Source organism: Chinchilla lanigera, unplaced genomic scaffold, assembly GCF_000276665.1.
Source record: "Chinchilla lanigera isolate Chin_1 unplaced genomic scaffold, ChiLan1.0 scaffold00025, whole genome shotgun sequence".
In the NCBI taxonomy this organism is placed as follows: domain Eukaryota; kingdom Metazoa; phylum Chordata; class Mammalia; order Rodentia; family Chinchillidae; genus Chinchilla; species Chinchilla lanigera.
The window spans coordinates 23,629,173-23,654,465 of NW_004955426.1; the positions used below are offsets into that span (position 1 = coordinate 23,629,173).

Consider the following 25,293-nt stretch of genomic DNA (forward strand, 5'->3'; position numbering starts at 1 on the left):
ATATATTATATATTATATATGCTATATACATTATATATATGCTATATATATAAATACTACATATACTATATACTTATCTGTATATATACACACACAAAGAGTAAAATAGAAGGAGATAAACAGGAAATAGGGAGTAGTTCAAATACTTCCTTGTTACATAGTCTGTTGTTTTAAAAATATTTCAGTAATGTCTTAGTTACTTCACTTGCTGCTGAGACAAAATACTCAACATCCAAAGTTAAAGGAGAGGGCCAGGGATATAACTCAGTGGCACAGCACCTGTCTGGCAAGCATAAGGTTCTGAGTTCAATTTCCAGTACCAAAAAAATGAAAAATAAACACAAAAACAAAGTTAAAGGACAAAAGGTTTATTTCAGCTCAGTTTTTCGAGGTTTCAGCCCATAGTTGGCTGGTTCTAAAGGCAGGGCAGCATGCCATAGGGGCATCAAAGATGAGAAACAGTCCATGGTAGGGCAGCAAAGCAGCAAGCAGCAAGCAGCAGCAGCAAGCAGCAAGCCTCGTTTTCCCTTTTATCCTTGGGTGCCATCTACACTCAGGGTGGGGCTTGCCATTACCCACACCCAGAACTATGATAAAATAATTAGTAGATTAATTCAGTACCATATACCCCTAATCCTAATATCACATTAGTAATCCACATACAGACACCTTACTTAGATCCAGCCAACTCTAAAAGTATCACCTTGTGATTGTATGAGGCTTTGGGAAGATGGGGACAACTACATACAAGCCATAATAAATACATACGCTAATTCGTTTCACTTATACTAATAGTTTATCTCAGTTCATTGAAAAGAAAGTTTGTTGTTATTATCTGTTTGTTTCTTTTTGTATTCCCTTATTACTTGGTTATGAAATTTTTTTTTTCATAAAATAAAAAAGAAAATTTTATTTTCCCGTGCTTTTAGGTAATTTGCTTTTTAAAACTAAACTTTGCTAAAATTTTGCAGGTCTGGGTAAAACATTGCATATTAAACATTGAAATAGTCCTTTATATGACCAAAGTTAGTAATTCATAATATGTAGTTTTATTACTTCAACTTCATGAATTAATTCTAAAATACTAATCATCTTAGATTCTCAAACTCTGACTACATTTCTTCCTATATCTTTCCTATTTAAGGTTCTAAGAAACAGCTTTCACTTCTGTTGATGATTCTGTTATTGTTATTTTGTGTGTGTGTGTGTCTGGGGGTGTAGATGTGTGAGAAAGAGACACACATAAGCATCAATGACTGTGAATACTATTTAAGAAAAATACATCCAGGAGATGGGTGTGGGATGGTACTGTGCTGCTATATTTTTGTTCTCAAATGATGTGATAATTTAGGGCTCACAGCTATAGAAATGCTAATATAGCATTTTTACAGGATTCATGACTTTTAATATAGCATATGTCTTGCTATCAAGCACCTTTAAGAATCTCTGGTAACACTTCATTCTGTTAAAAGCATGATTCATGACAATGTCAAAACAAGGGACTTATGAATTTTTTATAGAATCTCTCCATTATATTTCTGAGAACATTTTTTTGCAGTAGGAAAATATTCTCTTTGCTCATGTGTTCCACGTACATTCATCATAGCAGATGTTAGCAGAATGTACAAAACAACCTCCAGTATGGTTCTGTACCGTACAGAAAGGCTGCTGTGCTCAGTTAGCTCTATACATTCTGATTGCTGGTACATGAAGGGTTCTCAAAGAGCCTATAAAATTATGATTTGGAATCTTTACATTCCTGGAGCAGAACATAGTGACTGGAAATGAATGTTTGTAAATATGTGGTGGGGTAGATCCTGTTGGGAAACTAACACCCAGCCCCCAAATGTGGCAGTTAATTTCTTCTTGAAATGTTTGCTTGCTACAGTGCAGATGTACTTCAGACTAATGAGTCACTTTTTAGAAGTACATTGTGAATATAAAGTTACCAAGAAAATGGAGAATAGTCTTAGAAAAATAGAAATGTTCTTTATTCTAGTATTTTCAAAAGTTTTTACTTAATAAAAATGACAATATGTTATTTTCTCATTATTTCTTATGCCTTATACTGACAAATAGATGTACTCAATCAAAAGTATCCAGTTTGTCCTCATGCCATTTATAAACAATAAAATCATAGTGAGTAGATTTATCTAAGCAAAAGAAGCAAAGTCCAGCTTTGAAGGAAATGATAATAACATAATTGAAAAGAATATGTGGTATATAACACTAAAAATAAATTATTAGCTTGATTTTATAAAAATATCTCTCTCTAGTTTCTGGAGCTTGATATAACAGTAACTTTTTAAATTTTTGAGTTTAAAAAATTGTTTCTTCAGTGAAAATGTGTCATTTTAAATTTGAAAAAAAGTATTTACTTAAGAAATGATCAAGAAATAAAAGGAATCTCCTCCCTTCTTTGGGCTTTGGACTTGACTTGTTCTTCTTTTTCTAAAAGTTTGAGGTGCAGCATTAGGCTATTTATTTGTTCTCTTCTGTTTTTCCTTATGTGTGAGTTCACCGCTATAGATTTCCCTCTGTGGACTGCTTTCATTACACCCCACAGATTCTGGTAAGTTGTATTTTCATTTTCATCTGTTTATAGGTATTTTTTAATTTCTTCTTTAATTTCTTCTGTGACCCAGTGGTTGTGCAGAAGGTTGTTGTTTAATTTCCAACTGTTTATGGAATTTTTGGAGTTCCTTTTGTCATTAATTTCCAATTTCATTGCACTGTGGTCAGATAATATGCATGGGATAATTTCAATTCTTTTGCATTTAGGTAGGTATGTTTTATGGGCTAGAATGTGGTCTGTTTTAGAGAAAGTCCCATGTACAGCTGAGAAAAATGTGTATTCTGATGTTGTGGGGTGGAACAATCCGTATACACCTACTAAGTCCATTTGTTCGCAGCTTTGGTTCAGATCTGTTATTTCCTTGCTGACTTTTTGTCCAGTTGACCTATCTCTTTGTGTCAAAGGGGTGTTGAGATCTCCTATTACAATAGTGTTATTAATTATATAAGATTCCATGCCTGTTAAGATTTGTCTTCTATAGTTTGGTGCTGCAATATTTGGTGCATACATGTTTATGATTGTTATTTCATCCTCTTGCAGTTTTCCCCTAACAAGTATGTAGTGACCTTCTTTATCTCTTTTGATTGTTGTTGGTTTGAAGTTTACATTGTCTGCAAACAGAATAGCTATACCTGCTTTTTTCTGGGTTCCTGTTGCATGGAGGATTGTTTTCCATCCTTTGACTTTCACTCCATGGATGTCCTTTTGAATAAAATGTGTTTCCTATATACAGCATATTGTTAGATTTTGTTTCTTTACCCACTCTGCCAGTCTGTTTCTTTTGAGTGGTGAATTGAGGCCATTTACATTTATGGTTATAACTGATATGTGTTGACTTATCATTGTCCTGTTATTTACTTGCTGTTGATTTCCTACTTTTCCTATCTGTTTAACTACTTGGTCTTTTTGACGATTCCTTTCTACTGTTGTTCTTGAAATTGCAGTCATTTTTTTTTTCTCTGTCTAGAATATCTTTTAGTCCTCTTTGCAATGATGGTTTGGCACTCATGAAGTTCTTCAGTTGTTCTTTGTTGTGGAAATATTTTATTTCTTCAATGAATCTGAAGGAGAGTTTGGCAGGGTACATCAGTCTTGGTTGGAAGCTGTTTTGTCTCAGGACCTGTGATTCTTTGCTCCAAGCTCTTCTCAACTGGATGGTCTGTGTTGAGAAGTCTGCCATGATTCTGATGGGTTTTCCTTTGTAGGTAATCTGTTTGTTTTCTCTAGCAGCTTTTAATATTCTGTTCCTTTGCTTAAAATCTGGGATCTTGACTATTATATGTCTAGGTGCAGTTTTATTTTGGTTATAGTTAGTTGGAATTCTATATGCCTCATTTACTGTATTTCAGGTTGTGTTTCCATACTTGGGAAATTTTCTGCTATTATTTCTGCAAATATTCTTTTTATGTCATTTGTGTTGCCTCCTACTGTTTCATTGACTCCTAGCAGTCATACATTATTACTCTTTGCCTCATCTTGCAGCTGTTAAATTGATTTTTCCTGATTCCTTGTTGATGTTAAGATATTCTTTCTTTCATGATTGCTAGCTGCCATGCTGTCTTCAAAATCTGAAATTCTATGTTGGGCTTCATTCAAGCAGTTTGGCAGCTTTCAATGGAAGCTTTGATTTCCTGGAAGTCTCTTTGAATCTGGTTCATGTGTTCTAAGTCATTTCCAGTTTTCATTTTACATTTCTGTCCATTGCCTATGTTCTTCTATTTTCTTATATGTTTCTTCTTCAGATGTGATGAGCAGTTCTTTCATTATTATTGTCATTTCATTTTTTGCCTGAGAGATTATTTCTGATCTGAGCTCTTCTATAGCCTGGTGAAGTTGTTTCTTTACTTCCATTGCAATCATTTCAGCAATTTCAGGTGTGTGTTTACCAAGTTCTCCTATGTTGATGTCTCCTGGACTTGTTCTGAGTAGGATGGAGTTCTGAGATTGTGTTTTAATCCTTCGTTTTGTCGTGTTTGATAACAGATGCAGAAAGCTCAGTCTCTCTCTTCCCTGGCAGCTCAGCAAATGCTGCTAGTGTCCCTAGTTTTCCTGGTGGTCAGGCTTGCCCCTCAGTGTCCGCTGAGATGCATTGCTTAGTCTGGGGTTTTCTGGCAGATGGTGAAGTTTATCTAGTTCTCCCAGGTCTCAGATGCAGACTGTGATGTTAGCTGATGTCAGTCCGTCTGATCCAGTGTCCCCTTGCAGTTCAGGGCATGCATATGACCCAGAATTGGGTTGTGCTGGTGGCATAGACCAGTGGACCTGTGTCCCCAGGCAGTTCAGGGTACAGGCAAACCCAGACACAAACTGCAAGGTGAACAGTTTGTGGACCACCTGATTCTGTGTCTCCAGGCAGTTCAGGATGTGCACAGGAGCTAGGCGCAGGCCACACCAACAGCGATCACGGACTGCCTGTGTCTGTGATCTCCAGGAGGTCGGAGCACAAGCAAAGCCCAAACCCAAATGGTGGTGCTAGCAGTTGTGGAGCTCCCACTCCACTACCTCACTGGGCCCTGGGCAAGTGCAGAGAGGGCCCACATGCAAATCCCAGTGAGAGCAGTTCACGGGCCTTCTGAGAGAGGAACTCCTGTCTGCACTGAGCATGTGGAGGGTGGAAACTGAGTCACTTTTAATAGACAGTTGCAGGCACTCCAAGTTAAATAAAACAGCACAATTTGATGAACCAGCACAACTTTTCAGAGAATGAGAAGAATGCAGTTTGTATTTGTAGAGTGCCAGGTGTGGATAGGGAAGTACACTTACATAGAGTGAGGCCAGCTCATGAACAGTTTAATATGCTAGCCTAGAGACTTGTGTTTTTAAAAAGAATATTTGATTAGCTGTGTATGGTGGCACACATATGTAATCTCAGCACTAAGAAGGCCGAGGCAGGAGGATTGCTGTAAATTTGAAGCCAGCCTGTGCTACAAAGTGAGTCCAAGGCCAGCCTGAACTTTGTAGTAATGCTCTGTCTCAACAAAACAAAACAAAACAAAAATTAAAAATAATATTTGGTTAGCAGTTTGGTGAGTGGAGTGGTGAGAGTAAGGGTAAAGACAGACAGACCCTTAAAAGGCTATTGCAGTTTTCTAGGTGAGAGAATTAAATCCACAAAACAATCATCCCAGATCCTCAAGTGTGTGAAGACTGGATTAAAAGTTAAGGAAATTAAGAATAATCAAAGTGCTAGGCATGGAGGTGCACACCTGCAATCCCAGTATTTTGGGAGGCAGTAGGATCATTACTTTGAAACCAGCCTGGGTAATTTAATGACTTAGTGAGACTTTGTCTCAAAATAAAAAAGAAAAAAAGGAAAAAGGCCTAGGTTAGCAGTGTGCTGTGATATAGCTCAGTAAGAAGGCCTGGACTGCAGAGTGGGTATGATCAAGGATCCAGTCCAAGGCAGAGGTAAATAGCAGGTTTACAAACATTAAGGAAAGTAGGAAGTTTGAAAAAATTGAAGTGAAATTATACTGATATAGTAAATCTTTGAATAACGCTTAATGCACAAGGCATTAGCAGATATACATGGTACTCCTCCCTCACCACTCAAGTACCTATTGGTCCAAATTTTAACTGACAGCACCTGCATTTGAAAGTTTTTTTTTTTTAAATGGATGGCTTTTCCACAACTCTCTTTTTGTTAGCTTGCTCAGCATCCCAAATAACTTTCCAACTGCCCAGGAATAGGCTTTAACCTACTGGTGGATAAGTAACCCAGTTCTTTTCCCACTTGATGGAATAACAGTGATGCTGAGATTCTTGGCAGCATTAAGCTTCAATTATCCAAGTGATAAGTTTCTTTAAGGCCTTCATGACTCCTTTCCCTTCTCTGTCTCATTTTTGTCTACTGCTATTTTCCAGAGTGGCTTTTGAAATGGGGACATCAAGACAAAGTTCAGCCCAAAGATAGTCCCTAATAAAAAGCAACAGGTGTAAAAGCATCAATATTCATTTTGTTTCTACTGTATTTAAATAGACATCCAAACTACCTAAGAATTGAAGTAGTTATCAGTGAACTTAGAAATCATAAAGTACATTGGTACTATAGTCAGAGGGAAAAAAAGATATATGAAACTTTCTATTATAATCTACCAGAAGTTTATGAAATGTTTCTACTGTCATTTTGGAAAGATGTTAAATTCTAAGAGGACAGGAGCCGTCCAGTATTCATAATAATACTTACAACTATTGATGTTCAAATAGAAAATAATGTTAGGTCATAAAATTACTGCTTTCCCTCACTCTTAGGATCCACTGGTTACTAGGAAGCTAAGAGTTTGTTCTCTGTATTTTTCTGTTGCTAATGCCATATTCATTCCTACACCTCTATGACCATACATATCTGTTGAGTAACTCACATTCTTGTTATCTGGAGTCTGTCCCACATGTCTGCAGCATCACTTACCCAGGAGGTTGGTAAACGCAGTGTCAAGCCTTGTTTTGGACGTACTGAATTAGAATCTGCATTCTCAAGATCCCCATGGATGTGTATGTGCTTTGAGGCTAGAGAAATGTTACTTTAGATGGGATCTGTGCTAAGGACAGAGGTCCTTATAATATCATGGCAAGATTTTCTTTCACCTTACCATGGGAAAGATGTGTCTGAGGCTTGTGCACTGGAGAGGAGTTCACATGACAAACATTAGGACGGTTCTGTTGTGGAATATGTGAAATAATTTAGGAAAGAGAAGAAAGGAAGCACACCATTTACACTCATCATCCGAACCAGCCACAAGTACTATTTTGTATCGTTTCTTTTAGTTTATGTTCTTTATTTAAATGATTTTTTAAGAAGTGGTTATAAATCTCACCCCCACTAAGTAAGCTTCTCTTTCGCCCTGTGGCTATGCCATGAGATACGCACCACATTATTATTATTATTATTATCATAATCATTTAAAATATTCAGTTAGGTCTATCCAACATGATATGTAATCATTTAAAAGTTTTGAACTTTTGATATATTGATGACAATTTAATGCATGTAGCTTTTTTCTACTTTTAAGACTGTCTCTTAGGGTAGATTACCACAAATGCTAGGCTGAATTTCTTTCTTTCTTTCTTTCTTTCTTTCTTTCTTTCTTTCTTTCTTTCTTTCTTTCTTTCTTTCTTTCCTTCCTTCCTTCCCTCCCTCCCTCCTTCCTTCCTTCCTTCTTTCTTTCTTTTTCTTTTCCTCTCTACCTCTCTCTCTCTCTCTCTTTCTTTTTCTTATTTTGGTTTCCAGTGGCCCTATGTGTACATTATCTTCAGTGAGCTTCAGATCTTACTATTATGCTGTTCCCACCCTTTGTCTTTTGTACCAACATTCCATATTATTGTTTGAAAAGCCAGTCACACTTCTTTCACTGTAACTTTAGATCTATGTTCTCGATCCTTGAGTCACATGTTTTATTCTTGAAATTCCATTTCAACTCCTGTCCCTCAGTTACCTTCTTCTCATTAAAATTAAATGCAGAGTCCATGTTTTCCATGTAGATTGACCAAGCTGATATGGGGCAGCCATGCTGGCGATTCAGGTTCACACACAGGACAACCTAGTTCTGAGTTACCCTTCCCTGAATTTTAAATAAATTTCCTTTTTTAAAATTTGACAAAAATATTTTCATCAGTCAGCTTTAGTAGCTGATAAAGTCAAAGAGGACAGGGACTGTCTTGTACTTATTTGGAGCAGTACATTGCATTATGTGTGTCCAAGGAGGAAATGAAAACAAGTGAAATTAATAAAGTAGGAAAACTACAAATTCCAGATTTGAAATATGCTATATGATTTCATAGCCAAGACAGAGCCTGAGTCACTCACTGCCTTGGCACAATGTTTCTCACTTTAGCATACACATGAAGATGCCAGGGAAGAAATAATGGCTACAGATTCCTTCTGATTCCCAGAGTTTTATCTCTAAGCATCATCTCTAGTTTCGTTATATTTTCTGCAACTCACAAATCATTAACCCAAACAAATTAGTAAAAACAGGGTGATTGCTAAAGCTTGTTTGGTTGTTTAAATTCTGGAGTGCCATTTGTGTAAGCATTAGCAGTGACTTACATTTTCCTTCTTCATTCCTGCAGAGAACTTTTGTATCATCTGTGTTTTGTATAACTTCAAGAGCTTCACCAGGTTTTACCTGTAGATCTCTAGTCCCCCACTTTTTAGAAGTTAAGGAAGATGAAACCTTGGTTGAATATAGAACTCTAATTTCACCATCATACTGGAAAAAATAAATGCATGTAAGTTATTGGTTTATGTGTGTTACTATATCACTCATTCTCTAACAAATTTATTAAGATGATCATTACCAAATAAATAGTTCAGTGTTTTCAAAATACAATGTAATAACATTAAACATAATTTTGGAGGGGTAAGGAGTCACTTAAAACTTCATCAATTTCATATAACAAATATTTTTAGATTACCTTCTTCTTTTTTTTTTTTTTTTTTTTTTTGGTTTTCTTCCAGTACCGGGAATCGAACTCATGACCTTGCACTTGCCAGGCAGGTGCTGTGCCACTGGGCTAAATCCCCAGTCCCCTAGATTACCTTCTTATCAAGTTTCAAAGAACATCTAAATTTAGACTACAATAGTACATAGATTGTGTATTATGATAAGTTGCTTAATTTGTTATAGGAATAAAATTATTTCAAAAATAGATTTTGTAGAAGATAAAGGAGTTATGATGTATAATTATAATGTTCACAACTATACCTTTTTTTGTTTTTTTTTTTGAGACAGGGTCTTGCTATGCTATTTAGGCTGATCTTGAGCTCACTTTGTAGCCCAGGCTGGTCTCAAACTTACAAGGATCCTCCTGCCTCAGCCTCCCAAGTGCTGGAATTACAGGTGTGCACCACCATAACCAGCACAACTACACTTTTAAAGTGTGTGTGTATTTCATTATTTAAAAGTCAGATTTGTTTAGTTAGTGCTTTGAATTTTGATTGATACTAAATATGACTTACTTTAAATTTTTTCCTGAAGTCTTTTTCTTCTTTTTCTTGCTTTTTTAGTTTTTTAGGATCTTTTTCTTCTGTCTTGGCCTTTCCAGTACTGACTCCATAACTAGGGTGGCAGAACACACATAAAACAACACTTTATTAAAAAGATTATATACATATAAAGAATAGACTATCACAGAGAGTTAATTCATAGTATTAAATTCTTGTTCTATTTTGTTCTTAAGTTTTTTTCTAGAAACCAGTAACATTTATTGTAATAATTAATGACATTTTATAACACAGAAGAGATTCAAGTGAATGCAGATTACAAATTAAAATGGAGTGTAGAGCTTCTTAATTTGAGCCATATAAAAATCACTGAGTAATAGCTGAAACATGCTTTCATACCAGTGGTTTAATGTGATTCAACTTGTATTGGACCCCTTATATTTTAAATGCTTCTTAGATAATAGACATGGCTAATGTCACAGAAAAGGCTCAAATTGAATGTTTGTTTAAAATTTTATTTTTATAGCTTGTAAAACTGATTTATTTGCTAATATCTTCTTACATACTTAATATGGAGCCAGAGGTGCTGGAGGGGCAGCTCAGTGGTAGAGCTCTGGCCGGTATACCGGCCAGTATACCTGGCCGGTATGCATGAGGCCCTGGGCTTGATTCCCAGGACCATTAAGTAAATAAATAAACAGAGAAAGAGGGGAAGGCAGAAAATATTGATTAACAAAACGTTTTAGATAAAATTAAGATTTTAGGTATTACATTAAGGAGCTTCTTAACAAAGATGATGAATATTCAATCTTTATCTTAACCACTTTATTAAATTTTCCATTTGAATGCATGTATGGGGGCAAGAAAGACATATTTTAATCCAATTAATGGATTTTATGTTTTAAAAAATACCCTAGAACCCAACCATAGAATTCTACTCTTCTATATTCACTGTACTACAGCCAGTTATGATAATAGAGGCAGATGAACTTAGGACCATGATTCTCCAGCCTAGTCATGCACATGATCACCTGAGGAGCCTTAAAACATAATAGTGCCCTAGCCTCCTTTCTAGAAATTCTAATTTAATTTATATTAGCTTAAATACATTTTAAGTTCTAATTTAATTAGTCTGAGTTGGACACAGGTACTGACGTATATATTTTAAACCTCTCCAGGTATGATGGATTGACAGCTGGGGGTCAACTTGTAACATCCAGCTTTACTGAGTAAGCTTGGTGCTACATGTGGGAGGCTCACCTGAGGACTGTTGCCAGCAGCATAAGAGGCAGAACTGAGAGGAAGAAGTTGGGCTGTTGGGAGCTGAGAAAGGCTATTAGAGGTGGTAGAAGCTATGAGGAGCTATTGGTTCTATTGGAGGAGCTTGTCATGCTGGCTTTCCTGATGAACCTGGCTGTTTTCATCCTCCAAGGAGCTTGGGACCTTGTTGGCACTGAGAATAGCTTCAGCTCACTTTGGGGGAGCTCTGGTCCTCACTTAGAGCATTGTTTCCTGGCTCTGGAGGGGAAGAAGGTGCACGCCAGTCTTCTGCAGAAGCTTGCTATGTTGGTTTTCCTGATGGGAACTCAGCTGTCTTCACTATTGGAGGAGCTTGGGACCTCACTGTTGCTGAGGATGTCTGTAGTACTTTTCAGGGGAGCTCTGGTTCTTTGAGTGTCACTTCCTGAATTCAGTGCAGATCCCTCAGCCTGCTAGCACAGATCCTTCATCCCGCTGGCACAGACTTTCTAGCTTCCACCACTGACTTTTGGGCCTTCCTAGTGCAGATCTGTGAAACTGGTCTGCATGAGATATTGTTATAGGCTCTGGGCCTCCAGGTGGACTCGTTGGAGACATTGTTATGAGCTGTAGGTCTTCAGCTGGATTCATGCAGGACAATTCCATGGGATCCAGGCCTTCCACTAGATTCTTTGATCTTAGGGTGTGGACAAATTTCCTGCACTCTCTTGTATATAATTCTTTGGATGACTATTATAAATAATCTTACAAAATATGTGTCCGTATTATATTGTTCCCTTGCAAAAACAAAACAAAACAAACAAAAAAAAACCAACAATAACGGTGACACTGATTTGTAGTCCAGGTTAAGACCCACTTGCTAGTATTAAATATAGTTACTAAGGAAGGACTGTGAATCTCTGTAGAAGAGAATTTTAAAAACTACAATATTTGTTGAATAGTAAAACATTTTTAAGCACTGATGTTCAATTTTTATTTAGATGACCTAAGATGGAGTTTAGTTTGAAAGCAATTTATTTAAAATGTTTGATTCCAAAGTTTTGATTCTTTGCCTTTAGTTCCTTCACTGTAAAAATAACTAGGACAGTATCCTGCCTTCTGTCCTCAGTACCTCCTGCCTTGCCATGGCTGGGAATATGGTGGAACTGCTGGACCCAACTAGTTCTCAGTGGGTGTCAGAATATGCGTTAATGGTTAAAAATGCCCACAAGCTATCTTTACAAGTTATTTAAAAATTTAATGCTATGCTAAAAACATAAAATTGTTTTAAACTTTGCAAATAAGCCATGGGTAAGAAAACAGTCCAAATCAGTTAAGTTTTAATCAGCTGGAGCGTGCTTTGCTGTAGGTCAAGGGCCAGTGTGTGACTCTGGGCTCCTGGAGACCTGCTGTAGGGGATGTGGTGGCATTTCTGCAGTAATTCCAAACAAAAAGGCATGAAGTACTATCAGTGATGGGAATGACTTCACCATGGGGAGGAAGGGTGAAACTTGAACATGTTACCCAAGATTTTCCTTTTATGGAGAATTGGAAAAGAATGATTCTCTTGTTTGTTTTGACTATTGAACATGATCTTCATCTTTGAAGGACAGAACATTTTCCTTCGGGTTCTCGATCTTCAAACTGTCTCTGGTTCAGTGAAATTAGTTTAGCAATGATAGTAAAAAATAAATATTTCTAGTTCTTTCATGTATTCTTACAAAAACAGCTCAGAAGACACCACTTGTAACCATTTATATTATTTTTTTCCTTTAATCAAATATGGCATCTTTGTATTCAACATTCCTTTTTCTTGAAAGTGTTAAATGGTGTTCTTGCTTTATACACAGTATTATCAAAACATCTTTTATATTTATTTGAAAAGGAAAAATTATCCTGTGTTTTATCAAAAGAATTTTCAAAATGTGGTCCGTTTGGATTAAATGATCTTAACAGATTTTCATACAATTTTATGTTAAAATTAAACAAAATCTCAGACAAGAGATTAAAGAAGCTCACTATTCACTGTTGGATTTAAAAAAAATCTTAGAGTGGAACTTTTGAGACCCTGATGCTTTTGTAAAAAAACAGACATCCTGTACCTTAAAGTCCTTTTAAGCAACAAGTCCTTTTTTATTTTTCCATAAAGGAAATAATTTGGTGTAGGACAAAGGGGCTTGAATAAGAAGAGCGAGGGCTGAGATGTAAGACTGAGGTAAAGTCAAGGCCGAAAGGTTTGGGAGAAGAGTGAAAATAAAGGGAGGAGATGAATCATCAAGATCCTTTGTGACTAGTATCTCAAATATGTTTTCCCAGTAAAAGAGCAAATAAATGAATGCAGAAATTAGTGAGTCATGAACCAGACGTTAATCAGGAGACAAGGAGCAGATCCGCAAGATCAGGGCTGGAGGAGTGGGAGGGGGCTGGAGTGAAGGGATAACCAGGGAGAGAAAGAGAACGGGGAAGAGGATTAGGGTTGCTCACAAAACCAGTATTGAAGTCAGAAGTGGGATTTGACAACACAGCTTTAGAAAGGAGGACAGAACCAATATGATTGCAAACAGTAGACTTCCACCCCTTCAGGTTTTTATTCCAGTTGAAATATTCTTGAACAATCCCATTTTCAGTCCATTGTAATGAAAGCATGTCAATTACCTCATCTCTGCTGGTGGGGCAGGGAAATCAGAGGCATCCACATCATCATATACTTCTTCTCCCACTTCTAACAAGGGAAAAAATATCAAAAACTGTTACAAAAGTTGCAATGCCTTAATTGGTTCAATGACAACTGCCAATCTGTAGGATGCTTATTTTTTAAAGTCAGGAGGAATGATTTTTCTCTGCACCTAAGCTACTCCACAGCAAATTAAACTGAAGAGATGAGTTGAAGAAATGGCAAGAATTCTAAGAAATGGCTGAGCACGGTGGCACATGCCTATGATCTGAACACTAGGAGCCTGAGGCAGGAGGATCTGGAGGTGAACGCCAGGTTGGACTACATAGAGAGTTCAGGGCCAGTTTGAACTAAATAGTGAGGCCTTATCTCAAAAAACTTCCTAAAATTAAAAGATCTAAGGAACTATTATAGAACTGAAAATGTAGTTAAGTGGTAGAGCACGTGACCAGTACTCATAAGGTCTGGAACTTGATACCCAGTGTTGCAAAACAAAACAAAACTGTATTTCTGCCTCTGTGTATATATATTCAAGCTGATATCACAGAATAAAGCCTGCTCAGCTATATGAAAAAGCTCTAATAGATAATTTAAAAATATGATATGTCATTGGTTTTCAAAATGGTAAAACTTACTATCTCATGTGGATGCATTTAAAATACAGTTGAAAACAACAACATTAATTCACAAACAAAAAAAGCACCACATTTTAAATGGAATCAATTACATTTGTTTCAATTTACACCTACTTTTTGGGGGGTTTAAGTTTTTACAATTTTTTTTTAATATTAGCATGTGAATTACCTCAGACTAAGATATAAATTTATCAGCAGATACTGAATTAGTCCCTATTTTTAAAAATTTATAGCTGTAAAGAAAGTTCTAATGTCAAATCTAGTCTGAAAGGAAAGGTTATCTCTCTGTCAGCTTGCTCTTTTAATGTATTTACAAACACTTAAAAGCCCAAGAATTGTTTTGGGAAAATCACATATTTTGTTCAGACAGAATTTAAAAATTTTTCAAAGATGTGTTTCAACAGGGATAAAAAAACTGATTGAATTGTATAAAGAAGAAACTATGTTGTTAAAAAATGTCCAAATACTATATAAATTATATAACTTTAAAAATAAAGAAGTAGATCTGGAAAGACCTTGATGGCATATAATCTGGTATGCTTTTAGATATTTTTATGCAAGAGTCCTGCATACCGTGGGCAAACAGGCAGGGGACAAGGGGATTGTTGGTACGTATCCCTTTCCATTTATCCCTGACTCTGTGGAGGCTTCTGGCAGGGTAGTTTTAAAGCAATCGACCTGTTTTATTTTTCCCATCCCACTGTTTTAATGTCAGCAACTATGGCCATCCAGGTTGAAGTTACCTACTCAATGTGACAAAATTTACTGTTTTCAGAGTCAAGACTTTACAGATACTGTGACAATATTCAAAACTTCCTACTATCTCATCTACAAAAAAAGAAAGATACAAAACGTATAATTAGTTTTTATTACTTACCCAATTGTTGAGGAGGAGAAGGGAAACTGGAAAGAAAATGAGAACACAATCATAACCAGACTAATATGAACCCAGAAATTCATTCCTTTACATAGGAGAGGCACAAATGGACTATAGCCCAGAGGCTTAAAAGAGATTAATTAATGTATTGGTCATTGTTCCTTTCTCACCCTCCATTTTCCCTGTAAGCCCTAATTTCTGTCCATCAATTTGGGAGTTTTTGAACCTCAGCGTTGGCCAAACAAGTCAAAAGTCATGATACCTAGCTGCCTTATTTTTCCCACAGCCATTAGACCAATGTTTTCAAATTTGTTCTGAGGTCTGAACATACACTGCACCAGTGTAAATCAAATGGACTCAATATTTTGGAGTCCTTATGGCATTCATAGCTCAAACTGTGTATCTGAATTGAGTAAAATGTACAGGCCAAATCTACACAGGTCATAGGAATATGACTGTATTTCCCCATATATACTATGCATCCCAAGCAGGAGAATGGTGAATAAGAGAGGAACATTCACTTAAACTATATAGTGAGAGCTTATTAGTAGACATGATCTTAAGTCAGGATTAGGTGGCATTTAGTTGCAGCATGAAATGCCTTCTGCATTTATTACTTTGTGAACTATGACCTTTAAATATGCATGTGTATACAAATGTATACACATCTTTGAAAGAATGGTGCATAGGACAGAAATGACTAGAGTTCAAAGGATTACCAGTTCGAATGATCCAAATTGGAAGTGGGAGGTATGTAATTGAAGTAGAAAAAACAAACAAACCCTGTTTTTACTTCTATGTAAAAACTATATGTGAATAATATTGCTCAAAGATTTCTTGTTGCATTTTCTTAAAATTTCAAGTATACTGTTTATTGACTGTGGCTTTTGTCTTCATGAAATAATTTTAGACTTAAAATTAGGAATGCTATGTAGAATTAACAGTTTATACACTCTGGCTAAATGTGGTGAATATATTAAGTACATATAAAACAGAATGACTTTCCTGCACCAGGAAACATGATTAAGATCCTTCAAATTCATATGTATACTAAAAGTTATTTTAGGGATGGAAAGAGAAAACTTGGGCTTTAGTTTTTATTTAGACAAATTTTAAAATAATTTTAAAATTTTCTTTGTACTTGTTTGCAGTTCATGCAGTCTACAGTTGTATCGAGGAATGGGTACTATTTAGACAAACTTAAGATACATACTTAGGATGATTTTAGTATAGGAGAAATAGACATCAAGTAACTACTGTGGAACAGAGTTACAAAGACCATGAATACTGTACTTAGAGAAAAGAAATCCCAAATTATGATCTTTATTTCTAGCAAATTATTTGTTTGGTAGAGAACATATTTTAGGAGTAGTCAGTATAAAATAGTATAGATTTTACTATTTGTAACATTGGATTTGAAACTCGAATTGTAAAATTTGGATGTGATTCTGCCATTAAAAAAAAGTCCTACTGAATGGAGTGTGTATCCACGTGTGAATGTGTGTGAACGAATGCATGAGGTATATGTGTACGTGTGTGTCCTGTGTTTTTATGGATGTTTGTGGGAAAAGTAAAATATATTTTGAGTTATATAATGGTTTTTGAATACATATTCAGTTTGAATATGTGGATTCCTCTTATTAATTGATGAGTGAGTTTAAGGATCGTACCATATATGAGTTTAGGATTATTAATGGAACATAACAGTTAGATGATTTGAATCTGTCAGGAGTTGATTATTGGTTATGGAATATTAGTAACATTCAATTAAATTCACATTAGTGTAGTTATTTGTACTGAATTTGGTTGGTTGACTCTTACGATGAACCTTCATTATTGTTTGACTCAGAGACTTTACGTTTCTCTCGTACACTTTTCTTTTTGTCATCTTTTCCCTTTAACTTCTTCAAAATTCCCCAGGACCACGTGCTACTCTTCTCTTCAACCTGTAGCATTGAACTTTGGAGCATGCAGGCATTGATCAGAATGTATAATCAGAATGTGAAGACATTGTGTGGACATTCAGATTTTTTATTACTATACTATATTGATCACTGGGAAAGTAACTCATTGTATTCAACAAAGCAGTGTTATTAAGCTTATACATCATTGTTTTTGAATACTTTCTACTGTATTAGCCATTTTTTCCTATTTAGTGAGATTTCTCCTGATTCTTAAAATATGGAGCAAAATAAGTTAACACTGAGTTAGTTTAACATTATGATTAAAATTAAGTGATCAGTAGCCTTTAAATTTTAAATATGCCATTTCAAAATGGAAATAGGAAAATTTATTATTAATCTAAAAGATGATTATTTTTTGTTACTATTTTATAAATAAAAATATATTCTTAAACTAAAGATTAAGTATTCAATAGCAGCCCCTCACAGACAGCAGCTTTACTTCAGTTCTGATTGTCATCATACAAGAGATAGCATTATACGTGATAACTCTCCAAATTACTGTAAATTACCGATTGATAAATAAGTGATAGCAGCAACTTTGAAAAACACCTGTAGTGCTCGTACTTTATCCTTGTCATTTCACTTCTTCTGTGGTAGTGTTTGGGGTTCTGCCAAAAAACCTACAATTTCTTTTGAAGTGTGATGCAATTATACTTCCTGATTTACTACTGCTATAAACATTCAAATCGTTTTGGGAATGTAACAAAGAGTACGATTTTCTGCTTTTTGTCCTAACTGGAAATCAAAGCTCAATTTCCATAGAGACATAATATTTCCCAACAAAGGAAACTCACTGATTATGCTTACCCATCACTGGCGTCTTCCTCCTCTATGCCATCATAAATGTCATCTGGTGGTAGTGGGAAGCCTCCTTCTGTTGGGTGATGCAGAAAATATTCTGTTAATTTTATCATTTGATCATATAGAGGTCACTCAGATTTTAATAATAAATCTACCTTATTGTACTGCAGAAAACATCCCTTTCTCCTATTAACCATTCAAATAAAAATGTCTTTTAATTTCTCACTCTCACATAGGTAGTAGGTAAAATAATTGCCGATCATTTTATAAGAATTTTTAGGGCTTAATTATAGTAAAAAAATTAAGAATAATCAGAGGCACTTTGGACTTGAGATGAAAGGAATGGGGACAAATAAGCATGAGGGAAAGAAAAACTGAGCGGGAGCTAGAGTTTGATATTTACTGCAGAGAAAGGGAAGTGAAGAGGTGATAAGAAAAATCGAGTTTACAATGAGCGCTGATAAAAAGCAGTAACTGACATAAAGTGAAGAACGAGGTTTGCGAAGCATACCCAGAATCCCAGACACTAAGAGGAGGCTGAGGTAGAAGGATCACAGGCTTGAGCCCCATCTGGGTAACTTAATGACTTAGCTCGAGAGACCCTGTCTCAAAACAAAAAATAGGAGCTGGAAGTATAACTCAGTGCAAGCACTCTGAGTTTAATCCCCACTATTTTTTTAAAAAAAAAAAAAGATATCAATAAAGATAACCAAATGTAATGAAAGGTGAATCTTTAAACATTGGTGATAGCTGAAACAGAAAAAAGTGAAAGGTGACATGGTAATGCGTGTTTTAAATTTAAACCCTTTCATTTATTATGCTACAGTCTTCAGGAAGTTTGCTACTTGACAAATATTTAGCAAGTGCTTATTGAATGCTTGTTGCTTCTATGTTAATAAGTACTTCTATGTGCAGGAAAGTGTATGAAATTTAGCTTTCAATGTGAGCATTTGAACCCTAACAGGATTTAAATCCCTTATTTTGGTGCAGAGAAATTCAGGGATCTTTAGGAGCATAGTCAAGGTGACCATAGAAATTGTCACCTAAGGAGGGTATTTCTGGAAGTGAAGGGGGATACTATTATTAATTGTGCTTGGACAGTTGGCATAAACCCAGCCCAGCCTGAGCACACTGTAAGCAGGATCACTCCAGATCCATAACAACTTTGAAGGAAAGGAACGACTTTCTTTAAGTCACTTGGCGACCAGGATGGGAATCCAGGTCACTGACTCCCAGGTCAGTGTGCTTTCTCTTCATTAAGATCTCCATCATTATGAGCCAACTAAAGCATTTTGTAGTTAATATTCTCAAAGATGTTGAAGCTTGGAAAGAAGTGTGTTGAAAACTTATAAAGAAACATAAAAACTGATAGAAAACATATGGCTTACCTCCACTTCCACTCTGATTTTGACTAGGAAAAAAACCAGAAATATTAAGTTAATAGATAATTTATTTAGCTCCCAAGAAGCAGTATACATGTATGGAGTAGTTATATAGAAGATAAATACCATTGTAGTTAAAAGTTATCAGCACGCCCATGTGAAGAGGAAGAAAATGCTCCTTATCATAACAGTTGTGCAACCACAAGGCAACAGGACTAAACAAGACACCACAACAAACACAGAACCGAATGAGTTACAGTATTGGATATGATATTCTAGCCAGAGAGTTTACTTTTAACATTTCCCCACCAGGCAGTTTTCAGATTATACATCATTACATCATTCTGTAGATGGACTATTAAAACTTTCCTCAAGAATGTTATTCCAAGAGCCATATAGAACAATTATTATTGCATTAAATTCAATCCCTTTGACCATTTTAGAACCAAAACATTTTACTCTTAGTCCAATAGCATTACAATTTTTTAAAGGAAAAATATTTCAAAATTGAAGTGGCTCCTGACTCTCTAAATCCAGACTGTGTTTATTTACTTCTATAGCATTCGGTATTTTCTCTATTTTAGCTTTTATAATTATCTATTCCTGTGTTTGTGTCTCCCACTAAAATAGGAGTTCTATGAGAGCAAAAGTAATGCAAACAGTGAAGGTTGGGGGGAAAACCCTCAGAAGTCATCCATTTATTCAATTCCTTTACTTTACAGAAGAGAAGCTGAGGCTCTGAGAATGTGAGCTGGCCAGACCCACTTCTACATCTAACTGCACTCTCCACCTCCACTTTTGATCTTTGGAGTACATGCCAGAATAGATATCAGTTTGATGTTACAACCATACAGAATGATTTTATAGTAGTACCTGATTCCTTAAATGAGTAGATGAAATTGATCTGGTACAGATCTTTGGTTAATTTTGAAATAAAAACATACTGTTGCTAATGGAGCTTTGTAGAAAAACCATGTTGTGTGATATAAAGAAGCAATTGATTTTTATGATATTTGAATTGTACTCTCTACTTGCTTCTGTGCCATATTCACAACTATTTTCTCCAACACTTCCCCTTGAAAGTGAAGCCTGTAGTTAGAATTAGATGCACTCTGGTTGTCTTCTGACCCTGGCAAACGTTTTCACTGGAGATTCTCATACCCAGTTCCTAAAGAACATGACTGCTATAAACAAATAGCAAAGCTGCTACCCATTTATTTCACTTCTGGATCAGTTATTCAACTTTCTGAAATGAACTGCTTAGAACATAAAACACGTGACAGGTGAAGTGAGAGGTAGTGAGATCAGAACAGGCAGGAAAGAAGGCAGGGAGAGAGAGAGAGAGAGAGAAAGGGAGAAGGATTCAGGGAAAGAAGGTTTGCTATGTGATGGAAGAATGATATTTGCATTTGCAAATGTCTTCCCTGCACATTTCATCATCTTTATAGAAATTGCTCCCGTTGAGAACAAAGAGAAAAGGACATTTCCCAGGGCCTGTTATTTTAAGTCTTAGGTTTGCTCCCAGAGTTTGCAGCACAAAGTTATTGCCCTCACCCCAGAGGAAGGAGGAGAGGGAAGGTAAAGAGTGCAAGGAGACAGGAGACAGGGAAGAGAGTGAAGCAGAGGGTGGTTCTTCTCCTTGTCATTCCCCAGGGCAGGCTGCTGGCTACACTCAGCATCTTGATTTTTTCTACTAAGGACAAAGCCTGATCTGTTCTAAGAGCTCTGCTAGCAGCAGCTGAAGTTTCAAAAATGAAACATGTATAAAAACAATTTCATCTTTAATTTTCCTATTAAATATGCACATGAAAGTGGTAGCTATTACTAAGTATTGTGGTATTATACTTAAGATACCAAATATTAAAACAATTTACTTCCTCCACCACCACCTTCTTATTAAGTAGAATACGTTTTTATTACTTCATATTTATTTACTAAAGCATGTTTTTTAGCATTATGGTATGGAGAGACATCATAAAATGGACACAGGTGATAGTAATAACTTTAAGGCATGCTTATCTATGATTAAATAATGTTCTTAAGAATATTCTTTTCCTACCTGCATGTGCAAGCACCGCATTGTCTCACTAGTGTAAAACCTGAAAGAGTTAATATAAACTCGGAGGTATGATAGACATTGTGATATGATAGGAAAATGCTCAAGGGTAAAGGGCAACTGGGATGTGGGAAAAGAGAAGGGAAAGAAGGAGAAATTTTGTATGTCTGTATATACAGGATAGTTAATATAGTTGATCTACTGTCTTCTATTTCTTTGCTGAAAGAAACTGTCAATGAGTCCTTGATTGATCAATATTGTATGTCTCTATCTGTTGTCATGAGAAACCACTTTGAAGATATCAATATGTAATACAACAAGCATTGTTAATTTCCTACCACTTTGTTTGTAACTCTGTATTGTCTGTACTGTTCTTTTGCTATTTTGTAAAAAGTTGTCTGTCTGTTAATGTTTTCCTCTTTTTATTTTTAAAGTAAAAAAAATTTAAAAAGAATATTCCTTTCCTATAGATATTTTTTCTTAGGTGTGTGTAACAGTGTAAATATGTATTTTTAATGTGAATGGGGTTCTTCCATGCCTCCAAAAGAAAACATTTTTAAAAATAAAAGATAAAGTATATAAGGGTGTGACCCAAATATACAGTGAATGTTTAAGATTAAAAAATTTATTAAAGTAAAAGACATGTTGCACTTAACTCTCCACAAAATATTCCCCTTTCAGTTTGAAACACATTTATTCCTGAATTCTTGCCACTTTCTGAAGCAGTTCTGGAAAGTTTCTTTCATGACTGTCTTTATTTATATTGTTGTGGCTGCCTCCACACCCTGATTCAGTTCAAAACATTTACCTTCCATGGTCATTTTGTCTTTAGAGGGAGAGCCAGAAGTAGCACAGTGCCAGATCTGGGGAATAAGGCGGATGAGGATACACAGTAAGGTTTTTATGAGCCTCTCTTGCCATTGGGTGGCACCCGGCATCGGCCTTCACCATGTATTTGATCACACCTGGTAAAGATGCTCACAGAAGACAACTTCCAGAATTGCTCCGGAAAGTGCCAGAATGATGGGGTAAGTGTGTATGAATGCAGTAGTATTTTGAAGGGAGTTAATGGCTATGTATCTTTCTCTGTAATAATTCTTTTAAAATTTAATCAGGCATGGTATTTCTTGATCACGCAATTCAGTTGATATATCTATGGCCAGAAAATTGTGTAAATTGTAGAATATGACCACTGGAAAATTCATCTGACTCTGAAACTTTCACCTGCTTACTCTCAAAGTCAGTGTGTTTGCTGTTACAAACGTCAATTTATAATCTACAAACTTTACTGCAGGCATTGCATTTTTAATATATGTTGCATAATTTATGATTGTAACATGGAGAGAAGGTGTAGCAGGATATAGTTCATTCTAGAGAGACAAAACTGTCAGAAAGCAACCTAACAAGTTTAATTAATGATGTGAGATAAAAGGTCATAAGAGGAAGTATAATTCTTAATATGCTTTATAAGTACATTAATAAATTGATGGGTTTACACTGTTAAAATATTTTCTAATTTTAAATGTTTCTTCTGTGCAACTTGAATTATGAAGATGGTAAACACAATTTCACCCAATTAAAGATCTAACAATGCTTTTTAAGATCACGAAGGAGGTTTTTCAGTTGCATAAGTTGGACACAGAAAAATGAGGATTCTTAAGTAAGCTGGGAATTTCCCTCCCCTTTTGTTTCAACCTGAGGGGATGATGTGACTCACAAGAAAGAGAGAGGTTGGAGAAAAGAAGAAATTACACAAGAGAAATGATAAAGTAGAAAGGAAGAGGAAAGATAAAGGAAGACCAGAGCTAGGACAAAGAGACAGAGAGAAGAAGCAGAGAGAAGAAGGAAACTGCAGACTGAGCAAGGGTAGAAAGGAAATAGAGGTGCTGTGGTTTGAATTTAAATAGTTGTGCTAAAGGTTTGGCTCCCTGGATTGTGGTATTAGGAGGTGCTGTAGACCTGAAGAGGTGGGGCCTGAAGGAAGGTCCTTAGGTCATTGAAGCTTGGCCCCAGAGGGACCTGTGGGATCTCGGCTCATCCTTTCTCCTCTCTGCTTCATGAGTTGAGATGTGAGCAGTTTGCTCTGACACAAGTTCCCTGCCATTGGCATCTGGCACCCTCGCTAGGCACTTAAAGCAGTGAGGATGCTCAGTCTTGGATTGGAAATGGCAGAACTTTGAGTTCAACGAATGCATTCTCTGTATAAGTTAATTACCTCAGGTATTTCATTGTGCAAAGTGGAGTTGACTAATACAGAGGTATGGGGGAGAGGAGGACCAATCTTATCTCTTCCTTGTCCAGAAAGATGTCCTGTTCTGTTCTTTCAGCTCGGGAAGCTTTTCTCATTACTTTTTGAAGAAAGGTAACCCTAATCTAGTGGAATAAATGGGCAATGGAAAGTTGGACTCTTAGTTGATTCTCAGAAATCATAGAGAATTCATTTTTTACTTTTAAAAGCTAAATAGGAGCTGTAGTAAAACTCATTCTGTTCTGTTCTATTTTCAAATAATAAAAGTATACAGTACTTTTAGTATTAGATCTCAGAGCAACAAGGGCTAAAATCTATATTTTATATGTTATATTTTAGACATATCAAATGATCTTTAGACAAGATCAAGTCATAGCATACATTTTACAACTACGTCTTGCAATGACAATACATTTGGCAATCTGGCAAATGGCACATTATATTTGAAGTAGTACTTTATACATATAACCAAAAAAGTAAAACAAAAGACTATGGAACTTTAAATGACCTTTCACCCATATTGAGGTGATGGTGAGTAGTGATTTAGTTTAGTGATAGCAAACATTAGGAGGCAGTGAAGGTAATAAAATTCTAGGCTCTCAAAACACATATGTTCCGACCAGGAGAGAGTCTGATATGTCTCACAACCTGTGTGTCCACGTACCTGTTACTAGTGTCCTGCTCAGCAACATCGTCATATACATCCTGATCTTCTTCAACGGGTCTTGAGGTAAGAGTGGTGAACGAGGACTTTTTTCTTTTCAAAGAATCATAATCAATCTCTACAGCAGTCGTTTTAATATAGCCATCTACCAAAAAAGTGGGGGAGACAAGGTCAGGCAACTGTAACTTATATTTTAGAGTTGAAAATAAAACAGCAACTGCCCGCTTACTCTTTAAAATTTCCCTTTAATTGTTGCAACTCTGATTTGCAAATCTCCTGGACGGACACATTTTTCTTAGTCTTATCCTGTTGTACTTTGGAGTGAGCCTAGAGTCTCTTTAAAGATTTTAAAGTGATTTATGTGAAAAAATTTTTCCCTTTTAACCTAAATGAAGACTCTAATGACCTTTGATCCTCCTTGGAATAATACAAATCTTGGACAATATAATAATATACATTGTCCCCTACTAAAAAGGATGTGAGTGAAGATAGAACTGGACTTGACGCTGTAAATTTTCCCACTCACTAACATACTTCTGACTTGATGCATATAGTTCTGCAAGGATCTGAATATTTAATATTGGCTTCCTACCAAAACATCCATTTCAAAATCGCAGGGAAATGCGCACTCACAAGACCCTCTTGCAGTTCTGCCCAACCATTTTCCTTCAGGGTTGTCAGTGATACGGATGATTTCAATTTCCTCTCCTTGCTTGAAGCTCAGTTCATTCTTTCCTCCTTTGACATCGCAGCAAGCTTTTGCCTGATGGATGACTTGAATAGGGCCTGTTAGCTGCAATTAGAGAAAGAAAAATAACAGGTTTTCTTACCACATAGAAAAAATTCAAGGAATGCAGTTTTAGAAGACAATAAGCCCACAATTTGCTAACCTACTTATATTCAACTGTTATAAACTTTAAATAGATATCGAAGGTAAATGTCATTTCTGATAAGTGTTCAAATAGGAAGAGTGAGACAAAAACCAAAGGCCAAGCAGGACAAGCAAAGAACAGGTGAACTTGTGCTTGGGGTCCCGGAGAGAGGGGCCAGGATCCATTGACCACAGGAACTCTGTAAGCTGTCTGCAGAGGCTGCTCCTGACAACTGAACACTATCTATGCACAGCAAGCCAGGTGGAACATGGTGTGTTCTAAGCAACACGCTATGCTGTTGTCTGTTTAGTGATAAAATTTTCCCCTCTCTTTCTGTTATGCAGTCTGTTTTTTTCTCACTAT

The 25,293-nt window shown here is 36.1% G+C and overlaps 1 protein-coding gene across 6 annotated transcripts in view; it reads right to left on the reverse strand.

The window, feature by feature from the left end:
• Window positions 1–25,293, reverse strand: part of Fyb (FYN binding protein) — a 155,732-nt gene that overhangs the window by 7,818 nt on the left and 122,621 nt on the right. For 4 of the 6 annotated variants that reach the window (XM_005386235.2, XM_013514952.1, XM_013514954.1 and 1 more), the window contains exons 8-16: window positions 24,692–24,851; window positions 24,059–24,203; window positions 19,097–19,119; window positions 17,715–17,781; window positions 16,765–16,902; window positions 14,944–14,969; window positions 13,413–13,479; window positions 9,534–9,633; window positions 8,622–8,784 (exon numbers count right to left, since the gene is read on the reverse strand). In XM_005386235.2, coding sequence (XP_005386292.1) covers window positions 8,622–8,784; window positions 9,534–9,633; window positions 13,413–13,479; window positions 14,944–14,969; window positions 16,765–16,902; window positions 17,715–17,781; window positions 19,097–19,119; window positions 24,059–24,203; window positions 24,692–24,851 — 889 coding nt within the window. Of the gene's footprint in view, window positions 1–8,621; window positions 8,785–9,533; window positions 9,634–13,412; window positions 13,480–14,943; window positions 14,970–16,764; window positions 16,903–17,714; window positions 17,782–19,096; window positions 19,120–24,058; window positions 24,204–24,691; window positions 24,852–25,293 lie in introns of those variants that run through there. The other 2 variants (XM_013514953.1, XM_013514955.1) reach the window with 2 other exon arrangements.